Here is an 18,960-nt window from a genome sequence, read left to right as displayed (position 1 = left end):
AAACCTTGTTTTTAAAAGGTGCTCTATAAATAAAGTTATTATTATTATTATGGATTACTTCCTCCTTTCAGTCTGGATCAACACGCTTAACAGGAAAACTAAAGTGACATAATCAAAAGTGGTTGCACAAAATAGTGCGTGGCCCCTTTAAGAAACACAAAACAAGCGTGACTTCCGTGTGTTAGTGCTTGCACAGTGCCTTTATTCTACTGTCAGACACAAATACATTGTGAACTAGCTGGTTTACAGAATATATGAAAGGGATTCTGTGATTGTGACAGTGCCAGACAGACAGTGAGGGTGTCGTATAAAGCTTTTATGATGGCAGGGAGAAAAAGAAAGAGTTTAGCATTGACAGGAGCAGCAAAACCTCTACAAGTAAAGAAGGATCATAAAAACCCGACGGATTCAAAGGTTTCACCTGCTGAGCTGAACAAGGATGACCTGCAAGATGACCTGCCAGGTGACCTGCAAGGTGACCTGCAGCACAGACTTGGAGAGGAGTTTTTCAACCAACCCTGCATCAGTTTGGCTCAAGCTTTACTTGGCAAGGTAATGCTGCCATCTCACCTTCAACCCTAAATCAATGTATTTTGTAATGATAATTTCTGAAAGCCATACGAGGCTCTGTAATAATAATAATAATAATAATAATAATAATAATAATAATAATAACTTTATTTATATAGCACCTTTTAAAAACAAGGTTTACAAAGTGCTTCAACAGACAAGCCAGCAAAACAGTGCAATAGAAGAAACATTAAGAACAATCTAAACTAAGAAACAAAATGAAATAACAAGTGACAATCAAATAAACAAACAAAATAAATAAAATCAAGTGAAATAGGTAAAATATAGTAAACGAATATAAGATAAAATACTAAAACGAAACATTAAAACGACGACATCACATAAAAGCCATTCTGTAAGAAGTGATTTAAAAGAGATGACATATTTTGTATGTCCTCTCTTTTAAAGAGATTTAGACATATTTTGTCCAGTCTGTCAATAATGAAAGTCTTGCCACATCTGGTTACTTTGTATTCCATTCAGGAGCTGTTCAGTCCTCCAGTGTGACAATGTAACATTGTATCTCAGTTGATTAGATACAACCTTACACATCACAAAATGCATCCAGGCCATTCCCCATTAATGTAGGTCTGCAACTAAAGATTATTTTCACCCCCAAAAGATTAATTGTTTGGTCTTTATAGTGTTTGCAATTAGGCCTCTTGAAATATGCCCATTACAAGGCCATGGTCACACATCTTCAAATGTCTGGTTTTGTAGGATCAACAGTCCACATTATAATATATGCAATTTACTGACACAGAAAGGTTAAAAAACTACAACCATAAACTAATAACCAAAACATTTGATACATGGATTTTTGCCACTATATGGCTATATCTCTATCAATATACAGTACCAGTCAAAAGTTTGGACACACCTTCTCATTCAATGGTTTTTTCTTTATTTTTATTTTTATTATTTTCTACATTGTAGATTAATATTGAAGACATCCAAACTATGAAGGAACACATATTTATGTGGTAGGAAAAAAAAAAAAACATAATATAAACTGGATTTACATTGGAAACCAGGGGGATTGTCTCACTTTTCAGTCATTCACAATGTATTATTGTTTATTTTATATTTTATATATATATATATATATATATATATATATATATATATATATATATATATATATATATATATATAGTACCAGTCAGAAGTTTGGACACACCTTCTCATTCAATGGTTTTTCTTTCTTTTTATTTTTTTCTACATTGTAGATTAATATTGAAGACATCCAAACTATGAAGGAACACATATGGAATTATGTGGTAAACAAACAAATGCTCAACAAACCAGAATATGTTTTATATTTTAGATTCTTCAAAGTAGTTGAATGAGAAGGTGTGTCCAAACTTTTGACTGGTACTGTAGTTGCCAATTAATCTTTTGTTAATTGACTAACCATAAAATAAACATAACCTGTGTTGTTCCTTGTCCCTGCAGGTGTTGGTCCGCAGGTGTGCAGATGGTACCGAGCTGCGAGGGAGAATAGTGGAAACTGAAGCCTACCTTGGAGGGGAGGACAAAGCTTCACACTCATCAGGAGGCAAACGCACTAAGAGGAACGCAGCCATGTTCATGGCGCCTGGCACAATCTATGTGTATTCGATCTACGGCATCTACCTCTGCATGAACGTGTCTAGTGAAGGTAAAAAGCATTGCCCACCAAAGGTGATAGCCATTATGTCTGCTGAAGCGTGCGAACAGACACATTTTATGAAGCCTTTTTTGGTTCAATCTGCCCCCTTCTAAGTGTTTTATATTAATATGACACTAAATCAATACAGCAGTGTTTTTTATCATCAGTGGATAAAGGGCAAAAGGAAGGAGACAGAGTGGAGCCTTGCTGACTGATGCATATTGTGTGCTGTATCCCCAGGGGAGGGTGCTGCCGTGCTGCTGCGCTCCCTGGAGCCCCTGCAGGGTCACCCCGTCATGAGGCAGCTGAGGGCAGCCAAACGCAAAGAGGGAGCCCAACAACTGAAGGACAAAGAGCTCTGCAACGGGCCTTCCAAGCTGTGCCAGGCTCTAAATATACCCCGCTGTTTTGATTGTCGACACCTCGCCTCAGACCCAGAAGTGTGGCTGGAGAGCGAGCCCAACACAAATCCACCAGAACCCCAAGATATAGTATCAGCACCACGCATCGGAATTGAATCTCATGGGGAATGGGCCAAGAAGCCCTGGCGGTTTTATCTTCGTGGGCACCCCTGTGTTAGCGTGGTGAATAAGGAGGCAGAAAGACAGTCTGGAAATGTAATGAACAATTTAGGTCCCTCAGATGTGCAGTCTGACACAGGACAGCACAAAGTCAAGAGGGCGTAACAGGAATATCCCTCGAACTACTCTGCCATCTGTTCCCTCTGTGGACGTCTCCATTTAGGCACTAAAAACTCAAGAAGAAAGTCAAGATGGTAGAATAACCTTCTTGACTGGTTGAATGTGTCTAAATTCCAATCTGCATAAATGATGCAATGTTTCTCATTAAATTTTGTAAACTGCAACTTATTTTGACACAGTATTTATGGTACTGATGCAAAGTTATACTTGAAACTAACAGATTATAGTTTAAATCAGCTAGAGTAAGACTCAATTTATCAATCTACAAAAAAAATAAAAATGATTCTGGTACCTTTAACTCACTCGAGTCTTTTTTTTTTTGTTAAGGTCCTCCGTCTGTGCTTTTTAATAAACAGTCCTACTTGGTAAATTCTCTTCTCGGTGACTCAGTGATTTCACAGATGTTTGGAAATATCTGCTTTTCTCAAAGCAAAATAGCCTCTGATGTTTACAGTCTTCCCCTTCTTGCTGTCTTTTACTTCCCCACCTCTGGGATTCCAGAGGAGAGGTAGTTGAAGGTCTGGAATGACCATTACTCAGTGTGCCCCTCTGTGGTAAGTGCAGATGATCTAACACATCTGGGACAGGGGAAGATGAAGTTAAACCCCCACTATACCAATAGTTCCAATATTCAGAGTAAACACTTGAGGCATTTCTGGTATGTGCAAAATAATTTAATATTGTAAACAAACATTTGGCTCATAAAGGAAAAACAGTTCCTACATTTTGTAAATCTGCACTCATTTATGCAATCGTTGTGTCAGTTCATATTAAAACAACACTGCTGAGTAATAGCACTTAGCTGGGAGCACAGCAGGCCATTACCTGCTCTCAAACAGACATATTTTCCAGTTGGTGAGAGCTGATTCCGTCTCTGTGCCACTACTCCATGGGTGACTGAAAGATGGAAATAATGGGATCCTCATGGTTGGTCACCACAAGGACACTGCGGAACTTGTCAAACAGCGTCTTGAGCTGCGAGCGTCTCATGTTCTCATTGTACATAATCTCTTCCAGGTGGTGATGTCCCCGGAAATAGTGCAGCAGCCTGGAAGCAGTCAACATAACAGGCAGAAAAATGGGTAGAGAGCTCGAGTTTCATTGAATCATTATCTGTGTTAATCGACCACGAGACATCATTTTCACCGCTCTGGTGACATTTTATTTTTAACTTTAGTTTCATTTCCCATTTTGAACGAGCAAAACTAACAGCTCAGAAATGATCTTAACTTTCCAGCCAATATTTTCCGATTCAATTTCTTCATATTCTGTGAATGCAATAAAATAACTTTATTTCCAAACCAATGCACAAATATTATTTCCTAAGAGACAAAGCATTAACAGTGATTTATAACATCATTTATAATCATTGGATTCTCACTAAGACATAAACCATCTGTTAATGTGCATTTAGACTGTTTGACAACAGCGACGACGTGAGCTCATTGCAAGTCACACTGTGCGAGATGGGTCTAATAAAATCTTGTAGACAATCAGTCTGTGTCAGAAAGCCCAAAATCACACAGTGTAGAGGGGCCTTTAATCTGACAATGGAGAGCTGAGAAACATTTAATATATTAACAAAAAAAACACAGAATATGCTCTGGACTTCTGACTCAATTACCTGGCAAACATCCGCAGATCCTCTGGATTTTGTGCAGCAGGAATGTTGAGAATAACCTGCCTCTCGTGCTCCGACAGGCTGGCAAGCAGCGTCTCTGTCATCCTCTTGTTAAGCGGAGAGTCCCCACCAGGCAGTAGCTCTGCACTGGAGTTGTCCATACTGGGACTGGTGAGGGTCATGTCATCACTGCTGGCTGTACACAGGGAGCAGACAGATGATCATGGATTACGTATTGCAGTGTTATACCTCTAAGAATCGGGCAGAGGAGAGAGCTGAGTGAGGACATACTCGGGGAGCCGAAGCTGAGAGCGCTAGGGGTGCTGAGGCTGCGGCCTCCTACTCGGGCAGCCAGCGGAGGGTCTTCATCCCTCATCCCGGGCTCATCCTCGCTGGGCGGTACCAGCAGGCAGACATAAGTGTGCAGCTGGATCAGCAGGCGGCGCTGGAGCATCCACACCACCATCTGGATCAGCTGGGCCTTGGTCAGGAACAGAGACACGATAAACTCCATGAAGCATAATATCACGCTCATCACCTTAACCAGGTCAAATGTTTTAAATCAGGCACAGGTACCGCACAAGCTCAAAATAGAGCCAAAAGAAAGAGCCCTCTGATCTTGTTCTCATGAAAAATAGAAGCTGCAGACGCTGGAGCTGATGTCCCTTTGCCATTTATAATTCATCACCGATGCTCAAGCAGCGATGCCAAATCTGGATGGGTCGGAGGAGAACACCAGATGGTTCTGCTTTTACAATCCAGTATCTACATTTACATGAAAAGCCCTGTATGTGCGAGGGATTTACCAGGATAATATCATTTCTAATTTAGTTTAATTTGTTCAAAAAAGTCTGTTTTTGTTAAAAATGTCACAGTTAGCTATTTTCAATCTCAATCTATTAGAATTCTTCAAACTTCAAACATTCTTTACATAATTACATTAATTTCCAAGAAAATCCGCTTTGTTCAGTTTATAGAAAAATACAGTTTTTTTTTCTTTCTCGGAAAAACAACAATGAATATTAATCTGATTATTTTCACCAACAAAGGAAAAAAACATAATGACAACAGGCGGCAAAATGCCACCGTGTCCAATAGTTAGATGCCTAAAAATACAGAAATTTAACAAATTACTGTAGCGGACCCTATCAGATGAATGGAATGAAAATTTCAGGGTTTGTTACAGTATGCGATGCCGACATATTCTGTAAGTTTCGTAATGATAGGCTAAACGGTTTTCAATTTAATTGTGTTGTACAAAGCCAGAGAAAGTTTGGAAGCAATAGGAGGAGTATGCAAAAATTTGTTTTTTTTTAAACAAAATTCCATCTAGGAGGAAAATCTAGGAGGTGGAGCCTAAAAGTTAGAGGGCGTGGTTGGTAGAGCAGATGGAACTGGATATATGTGTGTGTAAAATGTCAAGTCAATTGGAATTACAGGACCAGGGCCATTCAAAATCTAAATTCTATAGGGGGCGCTGTTGAGTCTTTCTGTTTTTTTCCAGAAGGTTCCCATTACTCCTGACTCTCTAAATCACACTTTGAAGACCTGAAAGGACTCATCAAAATTTGATCTACAACCTACTGTTTATTTACCACTAAGTTTACTATGTAACAAAAACAGATGTTTTAGCAAATCCCTGACTTATATAACAATGTATTTCACAAGAGATATGTATAATGTATAAGTATAGAAGGCTATTTGTGCAAGAGTTGTCCGTTTGGGTTTATAATTAGCACAACAATCATTTTCACAACAGCAGTGGTTTTACTGCTAGCTGTATGCTAGCGCCGCGCACGTGTTCTCCAAGGACACATGCTACTGCGCTAGCATGCAGCTAGCATCTGCAATGATGGGTCAATGTTGCATTTTTAATTACTCAAAAGTTGTCCTAATAAATGGTGTAATTCACCTCTCATATATCAGAGCTCCATTAGGATTTGTATTGAAAGTAAACTCTATTTATGTTTATTTAGTGTTCAGAACCAGGAATTTAAAAAATGATGAGCACAATGAATGCTGTGTGTGTGTGAGAGACATGGTAGGGCCACCATTTGCATCTCTCACACCTTAGTGCTTAGTGCGGGTGGAGTTTTCCTGTAGCAGCAGAGTGAAATGTTTGTAAGATTCCCAAGCAACCCATTTGCATGTTTCGCAATTTACCTGCTAAGTGTGGGCGTCTTGATATGCAATTTTCTGACACTTTGAGAATGATGAAGCCCTCAAAAAGGCAATTCACTTTCCTGAAGAATAATAAGGAGCGGAATAATAATAAACACTACAGTTCCAATAGGGCCTTCGCTGACCGACGTTGTCGGTGCTCGGGCCCTAATAAACTGGATTTACATTGGAAACCAGTGGGATTGTCTCACTTTTCAGTCATTCACAATGTATTATTAGGGCCCGAGCACCGACAACGTCAGGCCGCGAAGGCCCTATTGGAACTGTAGTGTTTATTATTATTCTTCTGACAAATTAATTGCCTTTTTGAGGGCTTTATCATGGTGAAAAGCTCATCAAATTTGACATGCAAATCAGGACTGGTGAAAAATGTGATATTTTCAAGGTCTCCCATTTGGATATGACAAAATGGCTCGCTAGCGCCCCTACAAAAACGACTTTTCAAAAGTAATCCATTTGGACACAGTAAGTCGAATTGACTTGAAATTTCACACACATATGCACCTGAATGAACTCTACAAATAAGCCTCTTGGGACCCTAAGCTCTGCCTTCCGAAATTTTCCGCCATTTTGAATTTTCTGAAAAACACATTTTTGCAAACTCCTCCTGAACCCTCAGTCGGATTTGCAACAAATTTACTGTGGCAAAGCTTTGTTCGCCATGAAAAAGGAAGTTGATTTTTCTGTGGCTTGGGATGCTTATGGATCTTCTCACGTGTGTAATATGTGATGTAAATAAATATTTTGTATCAGATTGCCATTTGAAATTGCCTCGATAGCGCCCCCTACAAAGTTTCAAATAAGCTGCCGCAGCGCAACGTTTGACCTAGATGCATGGTGGCGACCATTTTGTGGCAACTTCGTGCCTGTCGCCATGAAAAAGGAAGTTGTTGTAACTCCAAGGCACATAGTCCAATCTGGCCAAAATCTCTTGTGCATGATGCTGGTTCAGGGCTGAACAGATTCAATATATATATAATATCATTGCAAAAAACATCAAGAGTGGTGAGGTTATTCGCTGTGTATATTTGTACTTGTCCTTTAGTCCTACCTCCTGTGCAGGAGCTTCCAGGGGGTTTCTGAACTCGGCCAGTGAGACAGGCAGTGAGAACTTGGCTAGCATGGAGGGCAGGTCGTGACCAGGAAACTGCTGGGAAAACTGTTCAGCCAAAGGTGAGTATCTATCCAGGGAGAGATGGAAGTCATTCATCGACAACAGCTTTTCCATCAACACAGCTTTTAAAAATCTATTTTCTACAAGGTTTTAAAGGGGAGGCTATTTAAGAAAATAACAAGAGCTGCCAATGGCCCAATCCAGTTCTTTCATAACAAAATCTGAGGTGATTTAACAAATCTGGATTTAGTAACAATAGAGATATGTTTTTGAAACCAATGCATATGAGGAAATAACAAAGATAGGGTGTTCAGAAAAATTATGGTCCATCAGCTCTACAGTAGACAGTACATCACATCATGAACACTCACAGGCAGATGTTGGCGTGAGGCGACAGCATGTAGACGTTGTTCTCACACAGCGGGTAGATTATGATCGCTTTGCCCCAATACACCAAGTGAGCAGCAATTTGAAATATCTGATAGGGGGAAATAATTTGGGAATGATACAAATGATGTGAAATAAAACAATCCAAACAACAAAATTATTTGCAATTGAAAACCAACTGTGGAAGGAAGAGCTTCTTTTCTTTCTTTTTTTTTAATACACAAATTGTCCACTAGATGGTAGTAAAACATCATCAACACCTCTCTGGGTATACCACATTTACTGGTATATTTCTTTAATATATCTAATACTGACAAGAAGATATCACTCCCATGGTTGCACTTCTACTATTCAAATGGATTTCCTTTTTCAAAACACCATACAATCACAACCCTGTTTGATTGTGAATCAGCTTAATAATTGTGTGCAGCTATAAATAAATGTTCATAATGACAAAAACAGGCTTCAGATTTGAAGATAAATGCCTTTTGATCAGAGAATAACATCTGTGGTTGTAAAGTGCAGAGGTGATGCAGGCTGTGTGACTATCCTCCACCTGAAGTAAGGCCAGGTCAGCATCTTGTGCGAGCTGCTGCAGGTTTTTCACCGCTGAGCAGGTTTTGATTAGGCGCACCATCGCAGGCGAGCAGTCCAGAGGAAGCTGGCTCAGCAGTTCCTTCTCGCTTTCCAGCAGCAGCAGTGCATGATAGGGCCTGAAGGATCAAACGACAGATCATTCAGCCTCTGTAACCACAGACTTTCTCTTTGGAGGTCAAGACTGCTTCCTCAATAGAAGCCAGAGGGAATCAGCTTTAGTGCCAGTCTGTACAGCATAACAGTCTGAATGTACAGAACAACGGAGTATCTGAGACCACAAACTGACCACTCTGATTAATTTAAAATAAAATCATCTTTCTGCAGCGCTGTTACAATTTCATGGCTTAAATGCACTTTGCACTAATTTCAGCTTTGCAGCTTCAAAAGACAGAAATAAAGAGAGAGGTAGAAGTTGATCACAACCTCTGATGTATGTATGCTGAAGTAACAATAGGTGGCAGTGTGGTCCATAGAAAACGTTTCATGGTTTCTTCAGACGGTTTGAATAGTAAGTCAGTACTGAAGCTCATAATTTACACAGCCCTTCATCAGCTGTTAAAGACACAACGCCCCTCTGACATAACAGACTGATAGGGGACTAGACTCTTAGTTTTGAGGGTCTGAGACTTCTTGATCTTCTTAAGTCAGTAGATCAGTGGGTCGTGTATAGGCCTATACATGCTGGCTGACTAAATGTAGAGTCATGAGTTTATCCCTCCTTATTGTTTTTTTTCTTTAACCAGGCAGCCTTGCAGCCAAGTCAGATTAACAAATAAACACAAAGCTGCTTTAATGTTCCATTCAGAATTATGGAGAGAATAATTAACTATATTAAAAATGAGAGTAAAAAGGAGACAGTCACATTTTTTTCTTCCATCACCAAGAGATGTTGCATTTTTGGACAGAAAATAAGTAAACCATATTAGCAATTAGTTATAATATAAATGTCTTATTTAGTCAATTAAAATGTAGCAATTTCTATGTAATATCTAAATATCATTTTAAAAAGTGCATAAGAAAAGGCTCAATCTGCAATAAAACTTCCTACATAAGGCTTTGAGAAAGGGGACATTGGGTGGAGTATCCGTGGTTTGTTATGATATGACATTTTCAGTTTCACATTCCACAACTGCTGATTCATTTTTCAACCCACATAGAACACTATAAAAACGCTTTACTCTGTACATAAAAACAAACCTTATAGCCTTGAGGCTGCGCTCTAATGCCTCGGGGGGGATATAGGTTCCACCAATCCTGTGGATCTTGTGGGGCAAACAGAAGCTCACCTCGAGCCAGTTGTTGATGTGGAGTCGCACCACGCCAGTTGTACAAAGGCTGCAAAAACATGAATGTTAATGTTAAGCTCTGTGAACAATGTACAACCTGCATGGTAAGAAAGATGGAGAAATAACTAAACACAAACAACAATGTATAATGTTTAATCACACACCTGTCATAGGCCTCCTTCAGGTCCCTGGCTAGTTTACATTTTGGAAGAATCTGTCTAAATGGGGACTGTGGGCTTCCATCCGCTTCAATCAAGAAAAAAACAGAACACTGTCAGTCAAATCTAAACTATTATACATATATATAATAATTACATATATAATTAATTCCATGAAATTCTCTAGCTTGACTGAGAGCAGAATATTTCTGTCACTTGTGTGATGTGACAATTGTGTATCTCACTCTCAGTTGTCGTCGTAATCTCATCCTGGACGGCGAGCATCAGTTTGGCCTCTCTGGTCAGGAACTGGCAGCGCCGCTCCTCGTGCTGCAGGGCTATGGCGATGCGACGAGACAAGTTGTGCATGCAGCTGATGACAGACGGGTCAGCATTCGCCTGTAGAGGCCAAAGATGAGAGGGAGGCACTTTATGAACATTGTAATTTTGACATAAAACATGTTCGTAGTAGGTTTACAACTCTGTGAGTCGCTGTTTCACTGCATTAACAACACCAGTGCTTTAACTTGGAGTTATCGTTCATGTCAATCAGCTTGTTAAGCAGCCTGTTAACTGTCAAACATGTATGAGCCTTTAATATTAAAATGACTTTTGAGCTCCCTTGTGTGAGGTAAAGATCCCAGAAAGGTTTGGCCTCATCTCTGTGGTACTTTTGAAGTTTATTGGTGGTGTACTATTTCATCAAACGGAGAGGTTTTTCTAATATTGTGGTCTCTCCTGTATTTAAATTGGGATGGATAAATTATATAAAATGAACAGCTTCTCTTGGCATTGGTAAGTAGATCAGCTGCCACTATTTTCTTGCAGAGTTGATATATAAAAATAAAAAAAACAAAGCTAATGGGTATAAATTCAAATGTAGAATTATATAAAATACTTTATTGGTATACAAATTTGAATGGTTCAATTTTGTACAATTAAACAACCCAATGTTATTCTTATGCAATTTTGTTATGAATTTCTAGGGTACATATAGTACAGTTGCTGGGCAGATATCGTCTACAAAACATGACTGAGCACTTCTCGCCTCAGCTGTACTGGGCCTGACTCAGTACAGTGACTCAGCATGGGGAGGAACACGCTGTGCCTTGTTGGGCAGCTACTCCCTCTGAGTTCCCATGCGCTCACAGATAGTGAGAGTTTACTGGAATATTATCACTCACACACACCACTCCCGTTCACAGCGGAACACAGATTAACAGAACACAGAATATAAGTGTCCCACCCACAGCCAGTTGACTAAATTGTGCCATTATTAAAAATAAAAACATCAAGTTGATTTGTAATAATAAAATGTATACACAACAAGCAAAAAGATAAACCTAATACAATACAAATACAAAATCTAAATTCTTTAGATAAAGTAATTTCATACCCTTAGTGCAAACACCACATTAAACAAGATCATTGTAGGCATTTCTCTCTTGGGTGAAGGATCCATTTTAGAAACCTGCCCGGAGAGAAACATTTTTTTTCAGAAGATGCATAAAATACATGTTTTCAAAAAAGACTTGTTCAGCATGTTGATTTATATACGATATAAATATATCAATACTTAATTTAAAAAGCAGTTGAATTCACAAATAAAACACAATAAAAGCTCAAAATGTTTTTCTTGAGACTGTGTCAGAGACGTGTTATTTGGGCTCTCTGGTATTTTGTAAGTCGTGAACAAGGTGTTGTATTGAATTACAGTATGTACAAATGTAAGTAGCTCCTGTTATTTACACACAAGCACCTTATAATAGAATATGTTATTGGATTGCATTGTTTTTTTACATGTTTTTGTCATCACCAATATCTAGGGCTGGGCGATATGGAGAGAATCAGATATCGACATTTTTTGACTAATATTGCAACGATATTATGGGATTGACATTTGGTGTTTTCACAACATTTTTGATAAATAATAATCAGTAATGTGGATGTAATAACTGATTGGGTAAAGGAAAATAATAGAACAACTAGAACAGTCTGGTAGGTTCAGAAAATGACATCTACTTCACAGTAATGCAGCTTTTGAAACCAGGAAAAGACGACACTTATACTATATTACAATATTATCTAAGATGATATCTAGTGCCTGCTTATATCACAATATTGATATATTATTGATATATCCATATCCCTTTTAAATACCTTCATCTTGGCAACATGGGCAGTGAATCATCAAACAGACAAACTGTCAGTAGGGGGCACTGCTGAGGTTTAGGCAAATTTGACTAAATTCAAAGCTTACATAAATTTAGAGGATCATGTTGAAATAAGAAACGGTCTTATGGACTCATGGAAGCCAGAGGGCAGGACACATCAATATTACAATAAAGATATTCATAGAATTATTTTTATAAAAAAGTTTATAATAACAGCTACCGCAAAATACACAATACAAATGGCCGTACCTACTAATCAAAACTCATAAATGTAACGACTCTACAAACAACATATCACATGTTTTGTTGTGCATTCAAAACCAATTTATGTTCCATATCACCCGATTTCTTTGACAGTAAATCGCTGGGGAAAAATCCCACAACATCTTGTTTTACACTTGAAATTTATGACTTAACATGTTTTTATTGGGACTGATTTTGTTCCTTACCTGAATGATGGGAGGATGCTGAAGGAGAGTAGGGTGACCCACAAATCGAACATTGTCAATCTTCAGTTCAAACTTCTTTCCACAGATATCAGACTTCGTGGCCAGAATGGTGGCGAGGATGATGTCAGAAAACCTTGAAAAAGGAAAAACATCCTCAATAAAAAATATAAGCAGGGTGTGATGGGAGGTTACAGCACTGTAACAGCTGGGACAAGTAAGAAAGTTTAAATTAGCTCTGTTTGTTTACTTTTTTCACATTCTTGTCTATGAGAGGGGTTGAATTAATCAGATGCATCTGCCTGTAATGTAATTCAAATAAGCTTGTGTGGCTACTGGAGAGGAGAAGGAGGAAGAGGCCTCCTTGCAGAAACAGTGAAGTCGCTGTATGAATGAAGAATGTGAAAGACACATGCTGGTTTGACTTAAGTAACTCATGCTGCAATCAAAGGGATAAAAAAATCAAGGCGTTAACTTTCAGAAACAAATTAAACACACTATAGACTTACCTCACAGCACAATTGAAAAAGATTTGCTTGATTGTAGTTTGCATTTGATTTATATTTTGTTTTGTATTGCTGAGTCTACATCTAATATAATCAATTCGAATTAATTATTAATTAAAGTTTTAAACTGTTGGATTTTATTTTTTTTCTCAAAAAGGCATTCAGTACAGATGAAAGCAAAACTCCTGAATTGACCAAAGCACCGATTCACTGGATCTGCTAATGATAAGGGATTTCACTGAGATTAGGGTTGGGGATCCATAAAGGACACAAAATAGGAAAGAAGGGGATTAAAAAAAAGACAGGGGTGATCTAAGCGAAGGAAAGGTGGTTTAGAATGATTTGGTCTTACCCTGCTACCAACTGTTCGTCAGTTAGTGGAGATTGTTCTCTGAAATGGGAATTGGGCCATAAAAAAGAAGAAAAAAGCAAACAAAAGGGAAAATGCAACACACAGTTGGGCTGAATGCATAAAATGGACATCAACACAACCCCAACAAACATGTGATACTGTGATGTGAAAATGCTGGTCTGCAGGTTGATTCAAGCAAATGACCAGTTTACCCTGACTGAGTTTTAATGTCATTAATGTTGAAAAATGTCAGCTGATAGATATGTGATCTTAAAAGCCGGCATCATAAAGTCAACTAAAAATGTTAACATTACTCAAAAAAAGTGCAGTAATCCAACCACTTAAACTGAAAACCACTTTATACTTGTTTAAAAAAGCTGTTAGAAAACCAGGGCCTTAAAAAGTGTTAGTGCTGCCAGGTTCTTGACCAGGACAAAAATCTCGTTTGCCTTTCTCAGTTCTATATTTCACTGTAACCTCTCTGAAAGGTAATTTAAGGTCATTCATTTTTAAAAAGCTGTAAACCTGAAGTGAAGCTTGTTTGTAGTGGAGTCAGAAGCAAAACAAAAAAACAGCAAAAAAAAAAATGTTCCAAGTGCCGTCTTAGTATTTTTATCCCTGGTGAGCTGAATTGATAAAATCTTTTTAATTATCTGCTTCTCACAGCCTGTGACCAAAGCAATTTCAGCCAACCAACGATGGACCAGCATTACCATCCGTACCGTGGAAGCATGATGAAAACTAAATACTGGGACTAAAAGGTTCTTTGTCCGATATCTTCACATTGTTTTCCAGAAACAGACATCAACATCTTTGAGTGTCCAAACTCCAAATATTGTGTCCTATTTCACAAAATATTTATACAATGAGATTCTTGATAGATAATTATCAGTAATGTGGTAATTATAAAAGAACAGTCAGAAAATGACATCACTTTATTGTAATGTGGCTTCTAAACCAGAAAACAACACAAATTATGATTTTATCTAAGACAATATCTAGTCACGATATTTATATAATATTTATATAATGCCTAGCGCTACTGTTCATCGTGAATGGAAAAACTCACTTTATCTGCATTTGTATTTATTTTTATCTGTAGCTTACACAGCTAGTGGTCAACACATTGCAGGGAATATATATTTATATTTGTGGCTTTGTGTAGAGTTTTTCCATGTGAAATGTTTGTCCTTTTTTTAGTAGCGATACTCATTTTCCATTTAAACAACAGATGCATCTTGGTTTAATTTACTTAAACAAATCTCCCACATGGTGTAGTGATGGTGGACTGAGCTTAACATAACTCAACTTAATTATTGTCACATCTACTGCACCTGTGTACATCAGTTTCCCTCCTCCTTCTTTTACTCAGTGGATATACAAGTCATCCCATTTTCTTTTATTTCATAGCTTTTGTAAAACCATGAAATTATGCAGCACTGCCACCATCCTATTTGTATATCCATGACCAATTCCTGTAATCTTACCATTTTCTGTGATTGAGAGCTTCTTGTCTCAACAGTCATGTTTAGCTCAATAAAATCTGATGTAATTTATTAACACATTCTATAAACTTGTTTATTCATCAGCAGATGTTTATAAGCTTGTTATTTGTCACCAGTTCAGATAAACCAGCATATTCAAACAGCAGCTGAAACTATGACAGTTTAAGTGATATTTAGACACATGGTAAGGTTATAGCTTTAGGTTTTGAAGTACAACCTGTACATCATTTTTTCTTTTTTATTAACATCGTTAAATAAAGCTCAACCATATGAGTTTATTAAACATTGTCCAGCTCCTCAATTCCTCTTGAAAAATACAATAAGGTTTTTAAAAATGAAATCAGATCCAACGCAAAAGGCAAGAAAAGCCTTTTGAGAATAAGTGGCTCATGTGAATCTTAGATTGATCTGTGTCCACCTACAGTCAATTTGACCTATAATTAATTTATATCATATATTAAATAAAAAACCAAAAACATACCTTGAATCACCATCCTGATCTTCAAGACTATCCCCTGCTGTGTTCAGAGCATATGGACTTCGTTGTTTTGCTTGTGGACAGAAATAATAGTACTAGTTAGTGAACATGATTATTGATGCTAATTAGAAAAATAAACACATTAGTCACAAATAACATCTGTCAGAAAACTTTTGTTAGGTGTTATGTAAACTCTTTTTTTTGTATGAAGCCATTCTTTGTTGAGGGTCTTTCCCTCCGTTTGCAACAGTCGATTTGTGACGGTTGTTGCTCTTTTGCAAAGCAGTTTTCTACTGTTTGGCATGCAATTATTAACCTTTTTCTAACATAATACATTATATTCACAAGATGGTGTCAGACAAACTGCAAGTCATCGAACAAAGATAATATCAGGGTCCACAAAAATCAGCAGCTCTGCTGTTCGATAGAAAAACTGCACAGTAAAAGTAAAGAAAGAACTTCTTCTGAGCTGCAGCTTTTTGTGAACAACAATACTGTAGATGAAAATGTTAATTGTGACTTGTGTACTGCAATGACTATACCTGTCTTTGTTTTCTCGTATTGTATGTATTTGTTGTTATTTTATCTGTTTTGTTTGGACCCATGTGTCTGAAATAATAAAAAGTTGGAAAGTTGGATAATAGGCTTAAATCCAAATTTCCCTATGATGTAAAGAAAACTGAATTATGTGTAAGTTATATTAAAGGCAGATATACTGCTAGTTTGTATTCATTCATCTGTTTTAAAGGTTGTGGACAAAATAACAAGCACACAAATTTACTGTTAACAGTATGCTCAAACAACAACAAGGACATATTTAAAACAGGAAACGCGTTTTGTTTTTTCAGAAAGGGGAAGAGTGGACCAAAGTGGGCCTTGAAAGCACATACTGAAAGAAACCTCATGTTTGCTTTGCACTTTAAGCTGTAGCCCTTCAGATTACAATCACACACTTCCTCTTCTCTCCCTCCTTCTTTATGTATTAATCTCCTATTTATGCACATTACTGATTTTGCTTCTTCCCCGGAGTCCTTGTGCTTTCTCGCCTCGCAGGTTCCCAGGAATCGGAGTTAAATTTGAACTGTCATCGTGCCACCTGCTGAGGCCCTGCTGACACCCACTGCTACTACCACTATCATTATTAGTCACATTACTATTATTATTCCCTGTACTATTACGCTTATTGGCTTTGCTTCTACCCTGGAGTCTTTGTGCTTTCTCGCTTCGCAGGCTTCTATAAATCGTGGCTGTACCTGGACTGTGGTCGTGCCTCCTGCTATGGCACCGCTGACACCCACTGCTACTACCATTATTATTATTAGTCACATTACTATTACCTGTACCATTACACATATTGGCTTTACTTCCACCCTGAAGCCCTTTTTGCTTTCTCGCTTCGCAGGTTTCCATGAATCGTTGTGGTACCTGGGCCGTAGTCGTGCCCCCTGCTGTGACCCGGCTGACACCCACTGCTACTTCAATTATATTATTAGTCACATTACTATTACTATTCCCTATTTCATAATTATAATTCTACTATAATTGCTGCTGTTATTATAAGTAGTCTTAATTTTTTCCTTCGTTACTCTGCTTACTATTGTGACTATATGAGTCATATACATTGAATGTGTTGTATCTCTGTTAAGCTGTTCATTCTGTACACATGACGTCTATTGACTTCTGTCCATCCTGGAGAAGGATCCTTCCTCTGTGGTGTAAGGACAGAGGGTCTAAGGACAGAGGATGTGAAGGTCTAAGGACAGAGGATGTGAGGGTCTAAGGACAGAGGACGTGAGGGTTTAAGGACAGAGGATGTGAGGGTGTAAGGACAGAGGATGTGAGGGTATAAGGACAGAGGATGTGAAGGTCTAAGGACAGAGGATGTGAGGGTCTAAGGACAGAAGATGTGAGGGTTTAAGGACAGAGGATGTGAGGGTGTAAGGACAGAGGATGTGAGGGTATAAGGACAGAGGATGTGAGGGTCTAAGGACAGAGGGTATAAGGACAGAGGATGTGAGGGTCTAAGGACAGAGGATGTGAGGACAGAGGATGTGAGGACAGAGGGTTTAAGGACAGAGGATGTAAGGACAGAGGATGTAAGGACAGAGGGTATAAGGACAGAGGATGTGAGGGTTTAAGGACAGAGGATGTAAGGACAGAGGATGTGAGGACAGAGTTTAAGGACAGAGGATGTGAGGACAGAGGATGTGAGGACAGAGTTTAAGGACAGAGGATGTAAGGACAGAGGATGTGAGGACAGAGTTTAAGGACAGAGGATGTAAGGACAGAGGATGTGAGGACAGAGGATGTAAGGACAGAGGATGTGAGGACAGAGGATGTAAGGACAGAGGATGTAAGGACAGAGGATGTAAGGACAGAGGATATAAGGACAGAGGAGGTCACATGTGTACATATTTAAAGCCCTCTGAGGTAAATGTGTAACCTGTGACTCTGTCTCTACTCAATAAAGTTAATTGAACTGAGCTGTGATTCAGGCTAATGCTAACAGCTAACAGGTGCAGCATGCCTACCTGTGAGAGCTGACGGACACTCAGCCACTCTTTGGAAAGGATACCGGAACAGCAGCTTGTTCCCTCTGCTCCCAGAGCTGACCAGTATGACGCTGATGGGACTGGTTTTATCACCAGTCTTGTACACGCCGGGTTGTGCCCGACTGTACATGGACTTCCGGTCGTCTGGTGACCCGGCGAACGTCATGTTAGCATCCTAGCTAGCTTCAGTTTAGCCGGTATGCTAACGTAATAAAGTCGTTTTTCTGGCCGATCTTCGACCAAACGGAGGGAGTTCTCTTGATGCACACGTGTTCTTTGTATGTCAGACACAAACACGGGCCCGGAACGGATCACAGAATCGCTGGAATGGACTCGGAGGCCTGACTGAAGTCCTGCCGCTCCTGCGATTGTTTTGTGTCACCTTGAAACGTGTTCGGCTGAAACATGAACGGCTTTAGGTTCCCCCCCTCATAAACAATACCCAGAGCTTTCCTCCTTCCATCTTATGGACTTAATATCTTCAACTTTTTAATGATGGTATATTATAGACTACATTATTACAATTGTAAATACCAAGTGATGCCTACAGTACCATATATATACATACAGTACCAGTCAAAAGTTTGGACACACCTTCTCATTCAATGGTTTTTCTTTATTTTTATTTTTATTATTTTCTACATTGTAGATTAGTATTGAAGATATCCAAACTATGAAGGA

The 18,960-nt window shown here is 38.6% G+C and overlaps 2 protein-coding genes across 3 annotated transcripts; one reads left to right on the top strand and one right to left on the bottom strand.

Annotated features, from left to right (window-relative positions):
- The first annotated feature begins 177 nt into the window (after positions 1–177).
- Positions 178–3,206, top strand: mpg (N-methylpurine DNA glycosylase). The gene is made up of 3 exons (XM_054608084.1): positions 178–552; positions 2,026–2,230; positions 2,462–3,206. Exons 1-3 carry the CDS (start codon positions 319–321, stop codon positions 2,905–2,907), a joined length of 885 nt encoding a protein of 294 aa, XP_054464059.1. The 5' UTR covers positions 178–318; the 3' UTR covers positions 2,908–3,206.
- Positions 3,207–3,584: 378 nt separating this feature from the next.
- Positions 3,585–18,666, bottom strand: nprl3 (NPR3-like, GATOR1 complex subunit). Of its 2 annotated transcripts, XM_054607137.1 has the most exons (14): positions 18,259–18,666; positions 15,731–15,800; positions 13,745–13,783; positions 12,890–13,022; positions 11,663–11,737; positions 10,512–10,665; positions 10,273–10,354; positions 10,020–10,157; positions 8,782–8,938; positions 8,210–8,316; positions 7,776–7,905; positions 4,835–5,024; positions 4,547–4,739; positions 3,585–3,970 (listed from the first exon to the last, which is right to left on the bottom strand). In XM_054607137.1, exons 1-14 carry the CDS (start codon positions 18,443–18,445, stop codon positions 3,805–3,807), a joined length of 1,821 nt encoding a protein of 606 aa, XP_054463112.1. In that variant the 5' UTR covers positions 18,446–18,666; the 3' UTR covers positions 3,585–3,804. The 2 variants fall into 2 exon arrangements, with proteins under 2 accessions (XP_054463112.1, XP_054463113.1); XM_054607138.1 differs by lacking the exon at positions 13,745–13,783.
- Between the last annotated feature and the right edge of the window lie 294 nt (positions 18,667–18,960).

Source organism: Anoplopoma fimbria, chromosome 11 (genome assembly GCF_027596085.1).
Source record: "Anoplopoma fimbria isolate UVic2021 breed Golden Eagle Sablefish chromosome 11, Afim_UVic_2022, whole genome shotgun sequence".
Lineage (NCBI taxonomy): Eukaryota > Metazoa > Chordata > Actinopteri > Perciformes > Anoplopomatidae > Anoplopoma > Anoplopoma fimbria.
The sequence above is the reverse complement of the archived record's forward strand: the minus strand, read 5'-3'. Positions and strand labels throughout refer to the sequence as shown.

Coding starts and splice junctions, on each gene's coding strand:
- mpg (XM_054608084.1), top strand. CDS start 319: ATGATGGCAGGGAGAAAAAGAAAGAGTTTAGCATTGACAGGAGCAGCA. Junction 553..2,025: donor CTCAAGCTTTACTTGGCAAG/GTAATGCTGCCA, acceptor TTGTCCCTGCAG/GTGTTGGTCCGCAGGTGTGC. Junction 2,231..2,461: donor CATGAACGTGTCTAGTGAAG/GTAAAAAGCATT, acceptor CTGTATCCCCAG/GGGAGGGTGCTGCCGTGCTG.
- nprl3 (XM_054607137.1), bottom strand. CDS start 18,445: ATGACGTTCGCCGGGTCACCAGACGACCGGAAGTCCATGTACAGTCGG. Junction 8,317..8,781: donor CTGACCTGGCCTTACTTCAG/GTGGAGGATAGT, acceptor TCCCCCTATCAG/ATATTTCAAATTGCTGCTCA. Junction 4,740..4,834: donor TCTCAGCTTCGGCTCCCCGA/GTATGTCCTCAC, acceptor CCCTGTGTACAG/CCAGCAGTGATGACATGACC.